At 35.1% G+C, this 23357-nt stretch overlaps 3 protein-coding genes across 12 annotated transcripts; 1 reads left to right on the top strand and 2 right to left on the bottom strand.

The window, feature by feature from the left end:
• Nucleotides 1-1016: 1016 nt before the first annotated feature.
• Nucleotides 1017-2426, bottom strand: LOC113706057 (uncharacterized). Its single transcript, XM_027227948.1, has 3 exons — nucleotides 1887-2426; nucleotides 1629-1801; nucleotides 1017-1437 (listed from the first exon to the last, which is right to left on the bottom strand). The coding sequence occupies exons 1-3, from the start codon at nucleotides 2424-2426 to the stop codon at nucleotides 1017-1019; spliced, it is 1134 nt and encodes a 377-aa protein (XP_027083749.1).
• Nucleotides 2427-5693: 3267 nt separating this feature from the next.
• LOC113705390 (uncharacterized) lies at nucleotides 5694-10564 on the bottom strand. 3 transcript variants are annotated; one of them, XM_072062366.1, is made up of 5 exons: nucleotides 9722-10564; nucleotides 8183-8233; nucleotides 8011-8099; nucleotides 7551-7874; nucleotides 5694-6614 (listed from the first exon to the last, which is right to left on the bottom strand). In XM_072062366.1, exons 2-5 carry the CDS (start codon nucleotides 8217-8219, stop codon nucleotides 5976-5978), a joined length of 1089 nt encoding a protein of 362 aa, XP_071918467.1. In that variant the 5' UTR covers nucleotides 8220-8233; nucleotides 9722-10564; the 3' UTR covers nucleotides 5694-5975. The 3 variants fall into 3 exon arrangements, with proteins under 3 accessions (XP_071918467.1, XP_071918465.1, XP_071918468.1); XM_072062364.1 differs by having other exon boundaries at nucleotides 8183-8262; nucleotides 9722-10563; XM_072062367.1 differs by lacking the exon at nucleotides 8183-8233 and having other exon boundaries at nucleotides 9722-10562.
• A 9388-nt stretch (nucleotides 10565-19952) lies between these two features.
• LOC113706300 (uncharacterized) lies at nucleotides 19953-22982 on the top strand. 8 transcript variants are annotated; one of them, XM_027228173.2, is made up of 4 exons: nucleotides 19955-21609; nucleotides 21736-21842; nucleotides 22417-22569; nucleotides 22679-22982. In XM_027228173.2, exons 1-4 carry the CDS (start codon nucleotides 21528-21530, stop codon nucleotides 22748-22750), a joined length of 414 nt encoding a protein of 137 aa, XP_027083974.1. In that variant the 5' UTR covers nucleotides 19955-21527; the 3' UTR covers nucleotides 22751-22982. The 8 variants fall into 8 exon arrangements, 2 of the variants coding, with proteins under 2 accessions (XP_027083974.1, XP_071920233.1); XR_011820743.1 differs by having other exon boundaries at nucleotides 19954-21609; nucleotides 22319-22982; XR_011820742.1 differs by having other exon boundaries at nucleotides 19956-21596; nucleotides 22417-22982.
• Nucleotides 22983-23357: the final 375 nt, after the last annotated feature.

Below are 23357 nucleotides of genomic sequence, written 5' to 3'. Positions count from 1 at the left end.
CGGAATAAGTCAGGTGCAAATCACATGATTAATATGTAAGGGGCAAATCTGGTAACTCACTTCAATGTCTGCAAAAATGTAAAGGACCAATACACCAAAAACTTATGAAGACACGATCAACGCCCCCACCCTAAACCGAGTGAAACACAATTTGTCACGTCATCACTAATTCACCAATATTCAAAATCCTTGCTGCTAAGTAATTGTTCTTCAACTTTAATTCAGCACCTCGTTCTCACACAAAGTTGCTTAATTCAAGAGGTAAAAAACCTCATCCCACCACCACCAATAGCGTTCCATTGGGATGCCTCCTCTGCCAATTATTATGTTCTTGTACAATTGATATTCTTTCATTACAAGGCGAAAGAACACAGCAACAAATCTTACCTTTCCTCTCCTCTCTCATCACCGCCATCCATCATCTTATGGTTCTTTCATTCACCACCATAGGATGTGGTGGTTAGTTGTATTTTCAGTCCACCAAACGGCTCGTAGCCATCGCCTTCAATCTCTTTTGTCTTCTTCTAACTTTTTTCATGAAACCCAAGGCTATGATTTTAACTTTCTTAACCTACATAGTTTTGTACAAAACCCAGTAATATACTCAAATTTACAAACAAATCTAGGTAAAATTAAAGAGAAAGAAAAAAAATAGGGGTTTGTTTGGATTGTAAGTTATTTGGAATATTTTTTAAGTTACTTTTTAAGATCGCGTAAATATGAAATAGGCGTTTGGATAGCAAGTAAATCGTGTAAATTAGCGTTTGGACAGGTGCTTATTATTGAAGTTAAGCATGTGACTTTGACTTTGACTTTGACTTTGACTTCGAAAATTTTGACTTTAACTTCGAAAATTTTGATTTTATACTACGTTTACGCTAAACCAATTGCATACTTAATACCCAAACGGTACAGATTAATTTAGAAGTTGGAAATCGAGGACATTTTAAGTACATTCTACACATGGGAAAATATATTTTAGGGACAATTACAATCCTACTTAATGCGATGAACACCTAACGGCGGCGTCGTCCCCGTGCTGCATACATTTGAGTCGCTATGTAGTCTCGTTTAGCTTTCCATTCCGCCAGCTCTGTAGGAGACACGTTTAATGCGAACGGCTGAGGTACTAGCCCGCCTATTTCTGGCTCTTCATTTAAGTGCACGTCTTCTGATTCAAACCGTTGAAAATGGGCATCTTCTGGTTGGTGCATCCTTAAAAAGTTGTGCAACGCACAACAAGCAATGACTATACTGATTTGAGTGCTCATATAAAAATTATCTACCGGACCCTTTAACCATTTGAATCTTTTCTTAAGCACACCGAATGTGCGCTCAATGACATTGCGAAGTTGCGAATGTCGAGTATTGAACAAGGTCTTTGACGGAGATTCGGACCCCACATTCTTATACGGGGGCATGAAACCAGGAGCATTCCTGTATGCCGTATCAACTAAGTAGTACTGGCCTATTTGACAAAGTTATTCTAATTAATAAACGCGATAAAAAATAGGAGTTGTGGTAATAAAGCATAGCACATGCTTGACTTGAAATATTGGACCCATCACTTACCAGGTTGCGGCAGTGAAAAATCGGACGGATATGCTAATGCTGACTCCAACACTCACGCATCGTGTGCACTTCCCTCCCATCCAGCATACACATAGATGAAGCGCATGTCATGGTCACAAACTGCCAGAACATTCTGTGATTGCCACCCGTGCCGATTTGTATATGCCATTTGCTCGCCTGTCGGAGGACAAGCTGAGATGTGGGTGCCATCCATCGCTCCCACGGCATCCTAATATGTGTAAAAAATATATAATCAACTTTCTACAATCGTCGTACTACAGAGTCGCCAAAAATCAGTATTCTTTCCACATTACCTTGAACCACGGATAAAAATTAGTTGAGTTTGCAATTCGTGGATGAACTGCAGTCTGGTCACCCGGTCGTATTATTTCAGCTGCAAATAGACACAGGCCTCGGAGCACCTTTTTTATATTTCGATTAATCGTCTCGATGGATCGATCAAAAATAGTCCCCAACACACGGTGCATATGCTTGTGGCTGACCAACATTAAAGTCATAGCAAGCGCCTCCTGTATGGGCACGCGCTGTTGGTAATTGTGTGGAACGTACTGTCTCTCGACAAGGATATTGGACAGTAGCAAGAAATTATCAGTCGTGATGCGCATGTTGTCTATTGAGCGTCTATGATGACCGTAGAGTACGCGTTCCACCCACCGCCTATCTGTGAATGAACCATCATGTTGTGGAAGTGGTTGATTATTATCCACGTGTGCAAGTGACGGATGCATTAACATTAACGATGCACTCATAAGAAGTAAGGCCTCATCTTCCTCATCTTGCCTCATGCGGTCCGCATTGCGTCCTCTAGCACCACGGCGGTTGTTCCAGGCCATGATAAGGGATGTATATAGCTGTATATATGTTTATATAAGCATGTTCGTATGTGTATAACCAATTCCATAAATGTGTTAATACCACTTGCGTATTGGACATAAATTAAATGTCGGGAATCTAGACAAATATTGGCTTTAAATTTAAGTATGTAATTGGTCAGACATGTCCCATTAGAGACTTCATCATCCTCTCAAACCAATTACGTAAAGTAGCTTTATGGAGTATAAATTAGCAATATGACTTTTAAATAGAATACTATGCAATATGACTTTATAGCACGTATTTGGCAATATAACTTTTAATACTAATATATTTATAAATGTATAAATGTATATTATTATAAATACATATAATTATAAATGAATATTATATAAATGTATAAATTAATATATTTGTGATTTATAATTAATATATTTTTATATAAATATACATTTATGCATTTATAATACAATTATAAATATTTATGAATAAATATATTTATTTACTTATATAAAACTCTTATAAATATATTATAATTGTATTATATTATCTATTACTATAAATAAATGTATAAATTATAAATAAATGTTATTATATGAATGTATTCCTATAAATATCTGTTACTTTTTCAATTCATTCAACTAAAAAGACAAACAATACATTTTGAGTAAATAGATTATTTACACAATTTTATTTACTTATATCATAAATATAAGTTTTAATTATTTTTTATTTCATATACGTCACCTAAAAAAATGTTATTTATTTATTTATTGTTTTCAAAGACACTCAAGCTAGAACAACACATTACAACCTGTGTATCTGCATGCTTAAAAGTAAAAATTTACTTCCTTTATAAGGCTTTCTGAATCCTATGTCGAGACATATCTATAAATGTAAATCATATGTATAAATGTATAATTAATATTATGTATATTAATATAAATGTATAAATGCATTACGTGAGAGGTTATAAAACAACAATCCAAGCCTAACGAAGTCCAGTCCGTACTATATCAAAAAACTCATCCGACCAGGTTACTCAATTCGTAACACCTCAAAATATTTATTATCACTTTGAAGCGGTAAAATATGAACGATTACTCACCAATAACTCGTACAATGCATTAAGTGAGAGTATAAACGGCTACCATACAAAAGATCTAAATAATGGCAAGATATTGAATTTAGATTGCAATTTTATAACTGAAAACATTCATCTACAATTTACCTCGCTTCCAGTGGCACGCACGTAGTTTCCGGTTGCCACACGGCGAGGTGCACACAGCTACCACGTTAATTAAGAAAAGGCCGCCACTTCGTCTTGACGTTCTGTCTTCTATCCTCTTCGTTCGTTTTTCAAAAGAGAATTGCAGAGGCCAGTTCTTTTTATAGAGAATTGCACTGCTTAAATGTGAAGAAACAGTGGGAAATGCGCTGATCTGCATTGGAGTTTTTAGAGAACTTCCACCACAATTTTCACTTTGTCGTTTCATGAGATATATTTGACATGCAATTGGAATGCTTTATTGCACATGTATTTCCGCAATTTATGGCCCTCGTCAGAGGACACGACACAGAACAAAAAATGCAAATAGTGGAAACATACGGAGAAGTTAACTTTACAGAGACTTTTTTATTGGCCATCTAAAAGAACTAGGGATAATTGCAGAAACCTCTCTTGAGGTTTTTTAGAAACAATTTCATTTAGCTCCCTCGAGCTTTTAAAAATTACACATACCTCCCTTATCATTTAAAATGACAATACTACCCTTAAATATTTTTATGAAATTTCCTTGTTATATTTAGAATGCCATTTAAATTTATTTTTTTCTTTTTATTCCTTTTCTTAATTTTTTTACCAATAAAACTGTACAATCACCACTATTACCTCTATTTTTTATTGTAACCAAATGTCAAACTAGTAATTTTTTTGATGAGTTTAATTATATATAATCCAATATGTTTTTGTTGATCTTTATTTTTAGTCTCAAAATTAACAATAAATAAAAAATAAATGGTCCAAAATCACATCTAAATTTTTCAAAATCCTACTACTCAAAAAATTCATAAACTTTAAATGAATTATTTCAACATCTTCTTTTCTATCTTATAAATTTAATCTATAATAAATACCATCAAAAGTATCCTATCATAATGATAAATTATTATTAATATTATTGTTGTTTATCAAATACTAGTAGGTATAGACATAAAAATTTTGACACATTTTCCTTATAATTATACTAGATAATCTTATAATTGTACAGAAAAATAAATTAAAACTCATTACTGCAGGTCATTTTAGGGTATTCATTTAAAAATTTGACCGAATCAATTTATTTTAAGATTTTGTTACTAAAACTATCAAATCAAGGGAGGTAAGTGTAATTTTTCAAACCTTAGGGGAGCTAAGTAAAAAAATAAATAAAACGTTAGGGGAGCTCTCTGAAATTATCTCAAAGAACTAGTCACAAATGCTATAGAACCCATGTGCTTGTCAGCAATTGCAGTACTAGGGCGTGTCAGCTATTTGTTCTTCAGGATTGGTGTTACGGTAGTTTGCGTTAATGGACAAAAAAGGTGCATGCTCTTTTTTGTGTCCTCTGTCTTCATTGTGAGGACCATATGCCAGTCCAAGAACGCATGTAAATATCTTTTTCTCCGTCATCCATTCCATAGCTCACAGTTCCATCTCCAATACCTTTTTCTCCACGTTCAAGTTCCTCTAGCAATCCAAAAATTTCGAGGGACTGCAAGGAGATTTGAAGGTGTGAGAAGCTAAAATTCTCCAGAATGCAGCATCCTGCTTTCCAATGCTTGTGTGAATGGATGTTCAGAAAAGAAAAGAAAAGAAGTACCACAACCTTGAGATTGCAACGTATTCCCTCCTAGGCTCATTAAAAATTTCCTTGGCAACTTTTGAAACTAGACCGACATACCAACAAAGGGCTGATGATACCATATAATATAATAACCAATTGTCCAATTACACAGACTCAAAATCATCAAGATAAGGCAATAGTAATACTTTTACTTGACTCCCTGCTTCCCTGCTGTGTGGAAGACCATAAGTGAAAGATAGCTACAGAGCACCAAAACAGTAACAATATCCATGCATCTCCAAACAATAATTGCATCTCCAATGAATTGCACACCAACAATGAAAAACTTGGGAAAATTGAAACCACCGGAAGCAAAGAAACACATCTCTGCAGGTCCTCTATTTCTGCAGCTTCATTCAGAATTTTTCATGAAATGTACCATGCAGCATTTAGAATTGACAATGACAGCAAATTTACTGAACTAGTAAGAATAGCATTCAGAAATCTCAATAAGAGTGTGAACTCAACCAGGAAAATTCCAGAAAAGAAAAGGCAAGGCTGTATTTTCCCTGCAACATAATCCTCTGGCATGAATAAACATTCCTTCACAAGAAGTTAATAAATATCTCTAATATTATATGGACAAGTAATCCACAAACAACCACGTTATACAAGTACAATCATCCACAACGTACTTTAATAGTACAAACATTCCACATAATTGGCATGCCACATAAAGTGTTCTTAGGCCAAGCCTTTTGCCTTCATCAACTTGAGGATGTAGCCGTAGCGATCGGCTGCAGAAGCTCTAAGAAAAATAATCCTTTCACCCCCGTTCTCATATTTGGCATAGTGACAGTTAGCTTCAAGTCTCCACTCGTCCGGAATTTCCATTGAGGTGATCACATCCTGGCACTGCATTATGCCGTAGAGGGAGTCGAACTCCGACCTACTCCGTCTGTCCTCAAGAACGAAGTCGGTGTAATTCCCGATCTTACTTATAGCATCCTCAAGACCAGTAGATGACCGTGTCGATTTTGAACCTCTACTCCCTTCAGGTTCACCACTGGTTCCTAAGCTTGAGGCTGACCGTTTTCCTCCAACTGCACTAGGAACTGGGGGAACATAGTAGACGTCGTCGTCATCCTCAACTGCTGGTACGTTCACCGGAGTAGGCACCCTCGAACTAGAGGCTTGACCTTTTCCCTTCCGATTTTTAGCAGCAGTGTTGGGCCGTTCTCGGCGAGGCGGTTCCGATGGAACTACCTCGCTTGCAGACTGGGCACGGCTGCCTGTGGCATGTCTTCCAAGCAGTAGCGGTGTCAACCGATCGTACCAGTAGCATGAATTCTCTTTTTTGAAGTCAACGTACGAGGCATTGGTCTGGTGAAATGCAAATATGAAGTCAGCACACAGGAATTGATAGTGTACAAGGAAAATATTATAAGATTCGAGTTATTTTAACAAGGAAAATGCTAATTCAATTAACTATGTCGATAGCTAAATCCAGGATCCAAAACTTTGTCGATAGCTAATATTTCTGTATATTAAACAAAGAGTTGTGAATGACAAATCACCAGCAGCTAAGCCGAGCAATTTTCACATTTTGCAGTCAAATAATCCAATCAAAGTTAATCCAGTTAATCCGTCTGCCCAGAAAAGAATGGTCAACTAAGCGAAGGATAATCCAACTTCAAGTAAATCATATCATGGAAACAAGAACCCAGATTTATAAATTTACTCACTAATGCTGCCTTGATTTGCTACTATTACATCTTACTTCCAATATAACCCATACAAATGAATTGTTTAACTTTTGAGTTTCATGAAAAGGGATGTAACCCGAGTTGTCATCCGAATTCATTGAAGCTGTAATTTTTTTTAAGTGAAAATTTCATGCGCTTACTGAAAACTCTAAATATTCAAGTTATTTTAACAAGGAAAATACTTATATTATTCAGGAACCTCCCCTTATAACCCTTTATAACCCAAATCTAGTTCTATTCAGAATTGAATATGTAGTTGTGCACCAAATTACAGGTTCTTTTCATCATTCAATCTAATAAGGTAATTGTAATGACTGAGCTACAAGATTAACTCATCAAAAGACTTCGAGGATTGAAAATAAGACGAAATAACAAGTGGAGTCAGCATATAAAAATTGATTAAGTCACCGGAAAATCAAGGATGAAAAGGCATCAAGGATTAGACACAAGTGAGAATAACAAGTGCAGTTTAAAAAGAATCTGAAGTCACCTTTCAAATCTGAAGTACAAAGAAATTCAATTAACAGAAGTCAGGGAAGCAACAAGTCCATACCTGCTCCAAGTTGGCCCAATGTTCATCATCAGTAGTGAAACAGTAGCTGTCCTCACTCCACCCAACCCCGGTCTCTGTTTTTGATGAAATTCCACGCAGATTGCAGAACAGGTCCCATTTCTTCTTGATGTGATAGAATCTGGTCTGCAATTGCTGGCCAGTCACAGTCAATATGTGATTGCTCACCAAATGGGCTGCCAACATGTCGTAGTTGGTCTCTAGCGACTTCCTCTTGTCCCAAACGTTATTTTCCCGAAAACTGACGTAGGCTGTGAGGAAAGCTTCATCCATTGCATCAGTCCAGTGAATCCTAGAAACCATTTGCTAAGTTTGATGGGGAAAAAGAGTTAGCAATGGACTGAGATAACAGAAATTGAATTAAAGTGGTTTGGAAACAGATCTGGACAATCAATAGTGAAAGCAAAAACAGGTGCAGAAGGAACTCAACGAAGGCACTTGCCTCAAAATAGACCTCAAGGCACTTGATGTAGTTGTTGGATGCAGTTGACGAACGGGTAGAGCAATCGGACGTACAGCTAACAGGTGAGGCTTCAAAATTCGAACAAAAAGTATTATTAACCAATGAATATGCTGCGAAAATTACTTTCTAATACAGCGTAGAAAGAACATACAATCGCAAGAAGGCTTCTTCCTCTTCTCAGCGGTCATAACCGAAGAGAGAACTGCCTCAGAACAACCGAAATGGCAGCAGCTGGACAGTAAAATTATTAACTCATTGCAAAAAATATGCATCCAAACAGCAAATGGGAGTTTGCATCCAAACAAATTCCCAGCATGTTAGCTTTCAAATTCCATTGATCAACAAAAAATCCCATGCTTCTGTTAATTCTGGAAATTAGCAGCCCACAATAATACATGTTTTTAACTCCTAATCGACAAGTCTATGAGCTAATTGACATGTATCTAACCTCATCAAATGAGACTTACAACAGAACCAAAAGTTATGAATTCAAGCATCTATAACTGTGCAGGATTATGTATTCCGTATAATCTGATACAATTTCTTTGTTGAAAAGGCACAAATCTTAGTCCTTTTATTTTCCTTTGGTTCTGGGTCAGACTCAAAATGTAAAGATCCTTTTCTCTGGGCTGCTCATGTAAACTTTTGTTGTCAAGTATATGTCCAATTTTAATTCTTCTTCAAAACCATTTTTTCTTTTCCTTCATATACTGTCTGAGTTATGACTTATTTTATAGCATCCCATTAAACAACTTATACTACGTTAAAGTATGAGTTTATTATTCAATAATAAACATGATCAATGCCAAGGACAAGTAACTTGCTGCTAACTTCAAAGTATTAATCCAGGGACTCGTTGGCTCATTATCAGTAATATTTTGCATATTACTGCCTTGGGCATCCAGACGCCACCCACATTTAACTTTAAATACTTTATAAATTTTACAGCAGACCGGTATATTTTGCTTTTATGTTTCCTATCACACTTGTCCAATCCTTGTGCGTTATGAGGCAAACCTTTTTAATTGGAAAGAAAGCAAAAGAAACCATGGAAAAAAAGAAAACTGATTGCCAAAGGCCAATGCAATTAAGCAGTGAAAATCCCTTGTATTTTTTGGTAAAACTTTATTAAACAACTTCTGTCCATCTTTAATTTACGTAATTGTAGAATATATTTTACTTCAATTATTTTTTTTAAGGGTGATGAATTTATTTTTTTAAGGGTCATAATATATTTTACTTCTGTCCACCATCAATTATTTCACCTGCTTAAATTGACATATTCCAAAGCAAAATTAACTTCTAACATCGACTTATCCTCCTAATAAATTCAGGACAGATTTTATTTTCCCCATTAAATTTTCTTTCCATGATAAGAAAAAAGCCCAAAGACAATAAATCTCCCTGCTTGCAATATATCCAGTTAATCCAGTTTTAATGCTCATAACCTCCCAATTTGAAAGGCCAGAGCAGCTTTATTCCACCATTCATTCAGATTCGGGTTCAATTAATCCTAAGTACATTTTAATCTACCATAAACGAAATCTACTCTTCGCACACAGCCAACACAAAATCAGGTGTCCAAGGGAGATAATCAGCTGATGAAGCCGTGGACAACTAGAAAGACAGATCAACGCAGGTTTATGGAATGTAAATTGCAGCTAAATCCAGAAAATCGAGGGAATTGTACCTGCCGCTGTAGATAGGGAGAAAGTGGAATGGGCTCGGAGCAAGAAATTCCGTTTGGGTGTTGGAAGCGTCGACCGCGGCAGGGTGAAATGCGTCCGATAGATTCAAAACTTCAGTCAAGGATCTTGTTTGCCGGACGTCTCTGCAAGCTAGGTTTGATTGCAGCTGTCTTTCCCGTCTGTTGGTAGATGAAAATGGCGAAGAGAGGCCCGAATAAAGGAGCACTTCTAGCCTTTGTGCTGTGTTCAGGAGTAAATGCCTTTACTGTGGCTTTACTCCTCAACCAACGGTTATTTTTTTTGCAGGTTTCCGTCAAAATGCAGTTGCCACGTGAAGGAATGAATTTTTGCATGACTTTAGTGCAAAAGGCTGCACCTAAGGAATCCAATGTCGGAACTCTACAGTAAATTACCCTACCACTTTTATTTACACAGTACAAACGCTAATTTCTTAAAATTTCAAATAACCCACCAATTATGCTTTCCAAACACTGCCAGAGATTGGAAGGGCTGTTTGGAGTTCTTTTTTCCTTTTCTCTACTTTGAATTAGAGATCCTACCAAGAGGGGTGGGTTGAATTTAGGGAGCAAATCAGAAAGAAACCTTAATTCTGGGGCTATCGAATAATGTAATTTGTTTTAATTCTGAGGCATTGACGGATTCATGGAGAAACTTGTTGACTTGCCGCCATGATTGGAGCTGAGGTAGTGGGAAGCTTGGTGTGGAAGGATGGAGTTATGAAAGAGAAGCAGATGAGGTGAAAGAAGAAGAAAATGTAATGCGATGGGTTGAATCAGAAAACTTGAGCCATGAAAAGGAAAGTGGGACTTTGATTGTGCAGCCGTGCAAGGAAGAGAAGAAACCCTTTTTTTTTTGTTAAATTTCTATCTTGCATTACAAGGTGCACACGTGGCAATCAATTAGTGGCATCCAAGCAATAGCTGATCCAGATGAACTTTTAAGAAATGGCAAATATCTGCTTCATTTGATGACAAAAATAGGATCTCATTTTATTTAAATATTTGGATAAATATTGAAGGGAATTGCCAGATTTGCCCTTACATATTAATCATGTGATTTGCACGTGACTTCTTCTGACCAAAATTTGATCGGAAAGGTGACAGGAGGACGAAAGGTTAGCGCTTTTTATTTGTTAGGAATTAAAATCGCTCATTTTGATTCTAATAGACTAAATTTTCACATCAGCGATATGTGGGAGATGACTAGTGCAATTCTCCCTATATTTAAATATATCAGATTTAGTACTTAACAATTCAATAAGTTAATCGATTCATGCTTTAGATTTCAGATTTAAGTTTTAGATTTCAATTTTATCAAGCACACCCTTAGTTAGAAGATTAGATTGACTAATATTGTGGTTGATGTATCATTTTAATTTTAATTAAATAGTTAGGATTTGGCTAACGGGAGACTGGAAATGCATACGACTCGAGTCAAATTCGAGTAGCACCATACTCAAACTCGAACTCGATGGTTATAAGTGCTGCTTGAAATTAAGTTTGACCGAGCAAATAAATTATAGTTCAGCTCGACTCATAAGAGTATCGTATATGGTCAAGCTCTACTCGACTAGGTTCAAATTTTTTGCAAGCCTATTCGAGCTCGCGTACTCGAGTTCAAGCCTGAGAGCAAGTTTGAAAAATCTTTCTCTATTCACTGGATTCCAGAATCAAACAACCTGTAAATCCAAACCATTTCTAGTAATTTATCCAGCATAAAATCCATCCTGACATGCCATATTTGCTTACCAAATCAAACGTATTTTCAAGACAAACTTCTGATAACAAGAATAAGAGAAGTTCAAACCATATCTGCTTACCAAGTCCTGTCGCCTCTGCCGATGTCGATACCGATGCCACAATTGCCCTTGTAATTGAATAGTTGGTTGAAGAAGTAGAGTAATTTTGCATCTTTCAAGCTAGATTTTAGCTGCCACAGACCAACTCTGAGTTTCAATAAAGCTTGTGTATCGTCTCAACCTCTCAGCTTATCGATCGCTCAGTTCAACTTTAGTATGGTCGCATCACGGCCTAAGATAGAAGTCATCGGATGAAATCACATTTCACAATGTTATTGGCATTCGCAAATTGCAAAGTGAAGAAGAAGAAGTGAAGGGCGAGGATGTCTCGATCTTGGACTCAGTGAAGCATTAGGGCAAATTGAAGAAAAGGAATTGGGGTTTGGGGAAAGAAAAAATATTCTGGTAAATGGTTTTAACTTTTCTTTTTTTTTTTGTTTAATTATGAAAGGTCGTAATCACCCCTCAAATATTCCATTGATAGTAGGTGTATGTTGTAAATTTTATAACTTGTAAGGGTAAAAGAGTAAATTCATAATAAATAATATATAGAAAGGTAAAAATAAAAATACTGAGCTCAAGCCTCCACGACTCGAACTCGAACTTGTTTGTTGGTTCGAGTAGCTCAAGCTCAACTGGAGCTTAATCAATTCAAACTCGAGTCGAACTGTTAGTCGAGCTATTAGTGAGTAGTTCAGATCATATACAACCCTATGAAAGATAATCAATATGAGTATGTGTATTCACATAATAATTTGATTATGATTTATGTATCTCAACAAGTGTTTTGGACACTTGTCAAAATAAAATTCAAATAGTTATAGGACTTTTTCTTCATTTGCGCATTTTGAACCATTCAAATTTTGAATTGGCCGATGAAAGACAGACGACATCTAAGCATCGATTATGCAGCTTATAATATATTTTATTATTTATTGGATTATTTTATAGAATTTTATATATTACGTTGTAAAAGTGATGTGACTCAATTTTTTGCGTTATTGTAGTCATTAAATTGCAGCCAACAAAATGGCTTGAAATGGAACGAGTGAGGCATATTATTTCCCACTGTACATGCATTTTTTGCACCTCCAGATAAATTTGCCATCATCAGCAAAAATCCAGTGTTAAAAATGAGGGGTCGCACCTTGATTGAAAGGGTTAAGTGTGAAAGCATAAATAGGCGTTTAAGTTTTGCATGTCGGCATGAATGCCATTTGTGATGTTTGTTTGAACTGGACAACTGGTTACTACTACATTTCTTGTATCCGACATTAAACATGTGTGGTTCAATTATACTACTACTTTTCTTTTATTCTATTGGTATGATCGAACATGTCATGTCATTCAATAATAAATCTTTCAATGGGTTACTACTTTCCTTGTATTCTGCAACTATCAAACGTGTGTCATTTAATAGTAAATTTTTCAATGAGTTATCACTTTCCTTACATTCACTGCTACCAAGCATGTGCCATTTATTGGTGAATCTTTAATGATTTAAAATAGTTACTAATAAGTTTTGAAGAAGGTGAGTTTGAATCTATATACATACATCGTAATTATTACCTTCGGATGGATAGTAATGTAAGAAGGACAAAAAGGTTTCATAAGCTCCCTTTTATGAATTTGCTATAATTAGGGCTGTCAATATGGTTGGGTTAGTTTGAGCTAAGCCCGTTTGGTCCTAAAAAAAGTCACTAAGACTATGTTCTAATTGGGCCGAACAGAGTTTGGGTCCAAATATTAGGTCCCAACTAAATGTGAGTCGAGTTTGAACCGTAATAGATTCAACTCCGATTAAAACCCGATCCATATATGAGTGCAATTATTTATATAAAATATATATAATAAATATCTATAGTTTATAATTATCTATACTATATATAAAGGGAAAGAAGGGGGTTTGAAGTAAACATAAACCTATTACTTTATATACTTCATAAACTATATTTGATGATGAATAAACTTTTAGTACACACAAAAATCTATCTATCTTTGATGACTACCCATTACCAATATGATTTTTTTACCAAGTAATATGTATTTTTTCATATTCTATTTTTCATTTTATTTAGTAAATCTTAATTTTAATTAGCAACTACCAATTATGATTATAAATAACTACCAAATAACTACTTTTTATAAGTTTTATTTTGGTGAATTTTTTACAAATGCATTTTTCAATTTTAAAACCAATTTTCTTGAAAATGATTTCAACAAATATACTCAAAATATTTTCCAAATATTTTTCTATTAGTTGCACACACATTAGTGCATGCCTTGAATGCTAGTACATATTAAAATGTTAATAATTTATATGTAAATTTGTATTAATTCATAATTATAAAATATATATTTTATAAAATAATGTATTTAATTATGAGTTTGGACCAAATCCGATTTGAATCCGAAGCTCATATAATAGTGTGAGTTGATTTTGAGCCTTTTTAATATGAGTCTGAAGCCCAAAATCCCGTAGTTCGAAAATCCATATAACTTGTGAGTCAAGTTTAGGTTTGTTGAAACTCGGATCAAAAGGCCCAATTGACACTTCTAACTATAATGCTCCCTTTCATTTCTTTTTTTTTTTTTTTTTTTTGGTACATAAGAGGGCCAGAGTTACATATTGGCTAATCTACGCATTGACACTCCACAAAATATCTTGGCTTAGAAGTTGTCTAAGCAATTGTTGAGGGTCTATGAATTTGGTTATTCTTGGAGCAAGACTTTTCCACAACTTTGCTAAATGATCTACACAGTTGTTGCCCTTTCATAAGCATGCTTGAATCGTAGCCTTATTGTCTGTTAAGCATCAGCCTAATCTCTTTAATGAAGTTGCTGTACTGGCCATCCTCTGAGTCATCATGTATAATAGCCACTTGAGAATCTGACTCTTTCATCACCTTTTTGTGTCCCCCTTCCCATGCCATCTTGAGGCCCAACAATATAGTCCAAAGCTTTGCTGCCACATTACTTGCTTCTCTTATGCCTTGCAGTGCAGATTAGTAATTGCTATCTGTTCGGCCCTTTTCATTTCCAAGAAATGGTTGTTAGTCTCCCATCTTAAGCATGAAGTAATTTACTGCGTCAAATATTTTAAAAAGGGAGAATTGGAGTTTTGGTCCCCAATTTATAACCAATGTGTGAAACTAGTCCCCAATCTATTTTTGAGAACAAATGTGGTCTCCAATCTATCCAATTTTGCTCGAAAGTAGATAATTGATGGGTTTTCTTCAATTTTTGTCAGAAACAAGTCACGTGAGAGCACGTGCCGATACTTAAAATCCTTTTTTCAATTTTTTTAAGCGTGAAAACTTGTAAAAAAAATTTATTTCCAACTTTCTGGTCCCCCCCCCTTTTTTATTAGCAAAGACAAAACATAATCAGCAAATGTATAACCCAAAAAGGCAATAAAATAAAATAAAATGCCACTTTGTTCTCTTACTTCAGTCTCCAGCAACAAGAACAGAAAATCCCATTATCAGATTAAGTTCTGTGCATAAAACCAGCAAATTGGAGGAAAAATCCTAGAAAATTCGGTGATAGTGGAGTTGTTCGTGAATCTGGGAGGAAGAAATGGCACTTAAGACCAAAAGAATTGAATGGAGCACCGCCACCAGATTACGATATGTGATTTTGACCTCATGTAACATTATGCATGCTTAATTCATGCTTATGTTGTAAGAATGTGATAATGAATGGTGATATTTTCACTTGGGAGACAAAGAATGTCTTAAATTTTGGATTTTTAAGTAATCTGACAAAGGTCCTAAAAACAAACTTGTCTACTATTGTATATGGTCCCGTATGTTTCTCTGGTATAGGTTGCCATGGTAGACAATGTGTGGTAAAATGAGACTTTGCAACCTACTTTTGTGGTCCTTGTCTGAACTTTATATGGTTGGGGGTGTATTATTAAATTGTCTTGAAGCTGACTAAGTGCAAATTATCTGCTTATAGTTCCATAATTTGTCACTTATGGTACTTGTTTATTGTGTTTGTTTTATCTTTTTTGTCCCTAAATTCAGACAGTGATAGCACTGAAATGACTATGAAGTGTTATATATGGGGAATATGTGAAATTGAACCTATTGTGCATTATGAGGAAGGAGGATTAAGAATTTTTTATCATGTAGAGGCCACAGGCATTAGTCTATTTGAAATGGATAGAATACTAGAAAATCAACTTCAAACCGTTAGTGACAAAAAGTATCATATCCTAATCAAGGAATATGGATTTCGTTTGTTAAGGCATAATAGAGAGTTACATGCAAATTGTGCTGATCATTTTGACTATAGTAGGATGGTTGATTTGTATGTAGAGATTTCCTTTAGTGATCTTCTAGCATCACAATAGGGGTGACATTGAGGATGAGGACTTAATGTTAGAAGATGAAGAGGATGAATGTGATGATGAATATCTGGCTAGTTACAAACTCTGATTCGGGAGAGTTCTCAGAAAAAGACTCGGATTATGATCAAAATTCAGATGATAATGATTATGATGAAAATTTTGAATGGTTGGGGGTAAAAAATAGAAAACAAAAGCAGTTGAACAGACATCTAAAAAGAAGTCTACAGATGCTAGGATGAGGCACATGCTTAGGAAACAAATGCCTAGTGATATTGAAAGTGATGATAACAATTTTGACATAGAAACTGCCCCAAATTCAGGTATTGATATTGGTAATGATAGAGGGTCGGATGTATAGAATAGCTTGAGGCCCCCTATGTTTGATCCCAAGGATGAAAATAACCCCAAAATTAAACTTAGACAAAAATTTTTCTTCCTTCAAGAAGTTGAAAGAAGCAATTGGAACCTGAAACATCAGGAGAGAGAGACCATTTAAATTTATCAAGAGCGACAGTATAAGAGTTAGAGCAATATGTGCTAAAGATGGGTGTGATTGATCCATATATGCTAGGAGAATGAAAGGGAATGGCAAATTGAAGGTTAAAACATTTCAAAAGAAGCACAAGTGTGGATTTTCTTAGCACAACAACTCAACAAAAGTGTGAAGTATGGGTGGATAGGAAGAAGGTATGTTGGCACATTTGGGGAGAACCCAAGACTGGACTATGTTAGTTTAAAAAGTCTGGTAATGAATGAGCACAAATGTTATCTTAGTAGACATCAAGGCTATAGATTTAAGAAAATTGCAGAGAATTTGGCCAAAGGTAGTGAGATGGATCAATATAATAAACTATCTCAATATATCAATGAAGTTAAGAGAAGTACTCCAGGCAGCATAGTAATTATGAATCTGGTAGATGACTATTATGATGCAGTAATTGGACAAGGCAAATTTCAGAGATTATACATGTGCTTTGTTGGGGTAAAATCGGGATTTTTTGCAGCTTATAGGCTTGTGTTTGAATTGGATGGAACTTTTCTCAAAGGTTCAATAGATGGTGTACTATTGACAACAATTGGAATTGATCCAAATAATGGAATGCATCCTATAGCTGATGCAGCAACTAAGGGAGAAGCCAAAGACTCTTGGATTTGATTTCTAATATAACTCAGAGAAGATTTGAAAATTGAAAGGGACTATAAGTGGACAATAATGAGTGATAAACAAAAGGGAATAATCCAAACATGTGAAACATGGCAAATATTCATGAGAGTGAAGATGTAAGTCTATCACAGGTTCGAGATGGATTGCATGAAGCACAATGTGTAGGTGACTTGTCACAAATGGATACAAACCATAGCATCTCTATGAGTGATAAAATCTAATATATTTGAATTCAAGTACTGTGATTTTGTATTTGCTTAATGATAATGGTTTTAATCTCATATTCTAGGTTGAAGGTATTAACTGCTTTCAAAGAAGAGCAGTGAAAAAAGTTGTACAATTTCTTTTAACTTGAATTTGATTTTATATTCTTACCATAGAACTACTGTGCATACTCATTACTCATACTACTATTATGCAAGGAAAAGGCACTAGACGTGTAAGAAAGAAAGCATCTTCATTACAAAATAGCCAACAAGCTACTGAGAACAACATAATTTCTTCTACCCCGCTGCTAAACCTAACTTATATGAGGTTTTTGAAATTTTAGATTCATATGTGGCACATATCAGTCAAGCAGTTACTCCCATTGCTTTTGCACCATTTAGAATTAGGGATGTTCAAATTCATCTTAGACTCTCCAGGACCAATGAATATGATGACAAGTCCAATGTTAAAGGAAAAGTAAAGGTGAACTAATTATGTATTTCTTTTGTTGATGACTGTGTTTACGTGTAGGTACACTTGGTACTTCTTTTGTTATGTTGGAAGTAATACAGCTTCTTTTGTACTTTTTTTGTCGTGCCTTCTGATCAAATCTATGTATATTTTGTAAGGGAGAATTGGAGGTCCCTTTTTCATGGTTGTAATGACTGAATTGCAATATTATTTAAAGATTATTGACTTCTAGGCAGAATTGTTGCAATTTCCTTTCTCAATTGAATTGTGAATATCTTGGCATCGTTTCCGAATGTGCTTGTGTTTTACAGGGATAATTTTCAAATTATGTCTTTATTTGGCCTCTAAATTGTCATCACTTTACATGTGTAATAAGATGCTAGATAGATATTTACTAATTCAAATGTTAAATCATTCTTAAATAAAGGCTCAAAAGATCTTGAAAGGTTGTTAATTTCACATCAAGAAATGTCCATTATAGTTTACAATAGCATTGAATACAACATTGCTGATATCTTACTAGCAACATAATACATCCCAACCTACACACTTACCCACTACAAGCAAAAAATCCCAAAATTCTGAATGAACGTGTTTTAGCTATTAGTTTGAACAATATTGCTGGTCACTAGTAGCTTGTCACAAACTGCTAAAACATAGCTATTCCATCCTAATTTTTGACCTTTTACACCAACAAAACAAACAACAACAACAGTACCAACAATACAATTGCAAAGACTAATTTTCTTTCCCTTGCTCTTAGTCTTTAAATTGTGGCATCCTTAGCATTCATGCTCCGCAGCAAACCAGGTATCAAAGCAGTAGATCTTTAGGACATTACCAGATCATACCACTCGAAATAGTTGCAACCTTATTTATCCCTTCTGCCCTTCACAGTCAAGAAAATAATGCTTCAGAAAGAACCTAAAATTTGAAAGCTGATGCAAGAATTTGAGATAGTCCATACCTTCTTCATGCTGCAGCTGAAATACCTTCTTCATGCTGCAGCTGAAATACCTTCTTCTAAGGTTGTTGTGTGTCCAAGAGGTAATCATCATTGCTTGTAACTTACAGTGGCAAAACTATTATGGTATCATGACTACATACAACGAGATAAGAAGACAAATTTGACAAAATTATGCCATAAGTGTGAACGGATGAAGGAAACGGGAAACCCGAAGCTTTTCAGTCTCAATCTCTACAAGTCTTTGTCACTTCCCATCAATTGAATTTGGCTACAATAGTTTTTTCTTCAATTGGGAAAGAACAAAGAGAATGGCGGAGAGAAAGAAAGGGATAGATTGGATTTTGTCTTTGTTAATAAAAAATTTTGCCAATCGCCTAATTATATAGTAGACTAATACTAATTAATATAATTGACTCCATTTGTTGATTGTGTTTTGTCTTTGCTAATAAAAAAAAAAGGGGGACTAGATAGCTGGAAATAATTTTTTACAAGTTTTCACACTTAAAAAATTGAAAAAAAGATTTTAAGTGCCGACACGTGCTCTCACGTGACTTTTTCTAGCAAAAATTGAAGAAAACCCATCAATTGTCCACTGTCGAGCAAAATTGGATACATTAGGGAGCACATTTATTTTCCAAAATAGATTAGGGACTAGTTTCCCACATTGGTTATAAATTGGGGGTCAAAACTCCAATTCTCCCTTTTAAAAAAACTAATTTTTCACACTATTAGTATAAAGAAATTTTTCATGACTCAGTTTGAATTGATGACTCAAAATTTACATTCACATTTAAAGAGTTTTCTTATTATATGTAGGGCATATATTTAAACCTGTTTCTATATAATAAATTTTTACACCATAAATATATTTAAGATGTACTTGATTCGCAGTTTTTCTCCTCGTACACATGGTGCACGTTGAGGTTATTTCAAGTCACTTATGCACATTTTTTTTTGCTATATTTAGTGACTGTGGATTCGGTATTCTAAGGTCACTTTTGCACATAAATCTCTTAATATCCAAGAATTTAAAATTGGGATAATAATTAGGATTTTTCTATAAATTTTCCCATGAAAAAAAAAACCGATTTTTTCTTCCAAAAGATCAGTGTAAAAAGTATGCTTGAAAGGCTTAAAAATAAATGAGAACAATTTCGAATTATTTTATTTCATGAAGGACAATTCTACTTGCTATGTATTTAAGTTCATCGATAATAGCCCTCTGGGGTTTGGTCTGGCAGTTGAGATTACTCAAGATAGAACCTTAGATCCCTGGTTCGAACCTTGCTGCCAGCAAGTTGTGGAGGGTGGGGAATAGTCTACGGAGTCCACTCCCTGCGGGACACCCCTAAAAAAAAAAAAAAAAAGTTCATCGATAATAAATATTGCAAACTTTTGTCCTCTCCATGAAACATGAGTTATTTAGAGGGGCCAAAAGTTAAATTAATCCAACCCCTCTTCTTCCGCTGCTTCCTAGGGCTAAACGGTGTCGTTTGGTGGGGTGGGGAGCGGCGAGAGCAACCCCGACCGGGACTTTTTCCATCTCCTCAATTCCACTGTTTATTCCACTGTAGCCAAGGATTTTTGCATAAACTCCCAATCTCCTCTGCATAATTAATTTCATTTTATTTATTTATTTATTTTAATTTTTTGTAGTTTTTGCTTGTTTACGCAAAAATCATTGACTAGCAGAGGGCAGAGGAATGAGTGTTTTTGCAGGATCGGATCTGAACCCAGTTCACCATTTTCCACTGTCTTTTCTTATTTTCTTCTATGATTTTTTTTCTTTGAATTTAGTTGATAAAATTTGTTGCTTTTTATGTTGTTGATTACTAAATTATGTATTTGTTTTTCCTTTTTGTTACTATACTCAGTTATTTGGGAGTTGAATTTAGTTGTAGAACAGGCAAATTTAAAAGGAAAAAGTTCAAGAAAGTTATTTATTCTATTTAGTTATCCTATGGTTAATTGTATATGTGGTGGTGTTGTTTTTGTATGTCAAAATGATTAGTCAAAAGTAAGAAATTTGAATTTTGATCATAAGGAATTTCGGTACATTGCAGGGTATATTATTAGTTAATGGGAAAGGAATAATTCAAACATCGAAAATAAAAAGAGTGCATTTTTCTGTTTTAGTAGTAGTTTTACTTTTTGGGGAGGAATTTTGTATCTAGATGTTGTAGATTAGTCAGTTGTAATGAGCATCTTGATGCATTTGGACTTGGAAGGCACAATTATCTAGTAGAACATTGGCATTTGCCTTGTAGGAGTATTCCACATTGTAAAAGAGGCATCAGTGGAGGGTTAGAGATTGAGTGTGAAGTTGATTTATCATCAAGCTAATTACATAATCCCGAGTTATCTTTTCTATTCTTCAGGCAAATTTGATCTATAAAATGCTGCAGAAAATGCGCTTATGCCTGTAGAGTTTTACAGATAGGTTTATCAAACAGTAGTTTACAAGAGTCCTTTCTGTTCAATGATCATATTATCCCTTTTTGAATTCTTAAACCTTTTTTTTCAAAGGAGTATACAACATCTGTTTGGTTCTATTGCATGCGGTTTTATACACAGACATGACTGTATCCAAATATGCATATGCATGTACAACAAGTCTGGTGCTTTTATTGGGGTAATTGTGGTTTTAACTTATAGATGAAAACTTGTACTAGTATACAGAGTTCTTGTATTGCAAGGAAATGATAAAACAACCCCCAGGTTTTAGGTATTGCAAGGAAAATATCTGTTGATTTGCTTGCTTGTCACCATTGCACTGCAACCTGGTTTTAGGTAAAGCCCTTGTCGAGGACTGTGCATGGCCGATGGGGAGACTGTGTACCTGGCTTCATAAGAAAAGATCCCCTGGTCTACATGCAGTTATTAACGTGTCGGTTAGTAAAAGCTGTGAGTTGGTTTATCATTTCTCTATCATAAGAAATCAGTGGTGCATATTTGTCCCTGTTTCATCCATCTTTGTAGATTTTCTTAAGCGCCACTGGTTAAAGGAATTGTTACTTTCCATGGCTACAGGCTCGTTGTCCTGTTTGACTCCTGAATGTTGTAGAGCAGACTTATTTCGTCACTCAAGCAGAATTAGAAAAGATGCCTGCACCGTTAAGAATACTTGTGCCTTCAAGGTTGCTTCTTTTTCTTGAAAACCTGAACTTGTATTATTTCAGGTTTGCTCCACTTTGTATGAGTTCCTTGAAGACTTGCTGCGTTTCCTGCTTTATTTTAGGAGATAGTCATAATAAAAGCAATGTCAAATTGTTGTTAGATTCAATTTTGTTGGTATTCCTTCTAGATTCATTGAATTGATGGTACTTGACTATCACTTGTCAGCCTTGTCTGAACAATTTATTTTAGGTATCTGGAGTATATCATGTTCAATTGAATCCACATGCTTATTTGTGTAATGAAGACTGTTCAATGCTCCATCAAATGTTGGCAAATCATTTTCCATCCTATACATAAAACATGCCTAGAATTGTTCAATGCTCCAACGAAGGTTGGCAATTGATTTTCCATCATGGACATAAAAACGTGCTTAGAATTTGTACACAATCTTGACACTGATACTACTATTCTCTTTATTACTACAATGTAAAAAAAGGGCAAACTTTTTCTGCATCACATGTGCGACATTCTAAGATACGGGCTTCTCAAATGACACCTCGGATGGTTACTACCTTCAATTCCCTTGATTTGCAGTCCCATGGAGATATGATGCCGTGTTGCAACGGTGAAATAGTTGGTTCCATGAGATATGATAATCTTCCTCTTCTTGTCTCTCTGAAACTCATGATGGAGCTCCCTCTCAAGCTTAATATACAGCCTTCTTTTTCATCTCTGCGCCTGCAAAAGGTACGCATTTCCTCTTCAATTTCGCAACCTTGAAGGCTGACCACATGAAGACCTTCTAGAGAACAAGTAGCATGAAGTTGACAATTGGTATAACAGATAATTGTTGCAGCTTAATCTTGGACAACACTCAGAGCTCTGGCAACTGCAGTGTAGAACATGCAAGGCTATCATATGGCAATAAAGGTAGAGTGAGGAAGGGTGATGTTGTCTCTGAGTTTTGATTTTTTTTTTTTTTTTTTATGTATTCTTTCTGATAGTTTGTGAGTGATAGAATATACAGCAACGGGCCTTAATTATAAATGACAAATCAATTGTGCAAGTTAGTGTGGGCTTGGATGGGTGCTTGTTCCTTGGTGGGTATTATGTGTTTTAAGAACAATCTAAAATCCCAAGTACTCATTCTGTTCCGATTCCACTTCACTTTTTGTTCCAGTTCCAATTCACCTTTTGTGGGTATCAGATCCTTTGCATCATATGCAGATTGGTTACAGTCCGTAGATATCCAATCCAATTTTCATAGCTTTTCTTTCACTAATGTACACTGCTTTTTTTTTCTTTTTACTTGAGTCTTTAAACATATGAGTTTCAAAAGTTGTCGTTGAAGTATTACATGATATTTGAATTTTTTTTTATCAGAACTTAACTCCTTTGTAATGTGACAGACAAGTATAAAATGATTTCAATCTAGCAAAAAATAATAATAATAATAATAGTAATGACTCGTATATTAGTATGGCAAATAACTCGCAGGATATTGTAGAACTAAAATCTTAGATGAATGTACAAGT

This window comes from Coffea arabica, chromosome 8c (assembly GCF_036785885.1).
Source record: "Coffea arabica cultivar ET-39 chromosome 8c, Coffea Arabica ET-39 HiFi, whole genome shotgun sequence".
Taxonomy (NCBI): Eukaryota; Viridiplantae; Streptophyta; class Magnoliopsida; order Gentianales; family Rubiaceae; genus Coffea; species Coffea arabica.
Note: the sequence above shows the minus strand (reverse complement) of the source record. Positions and strands in the feature narration are given on the sequence as shown.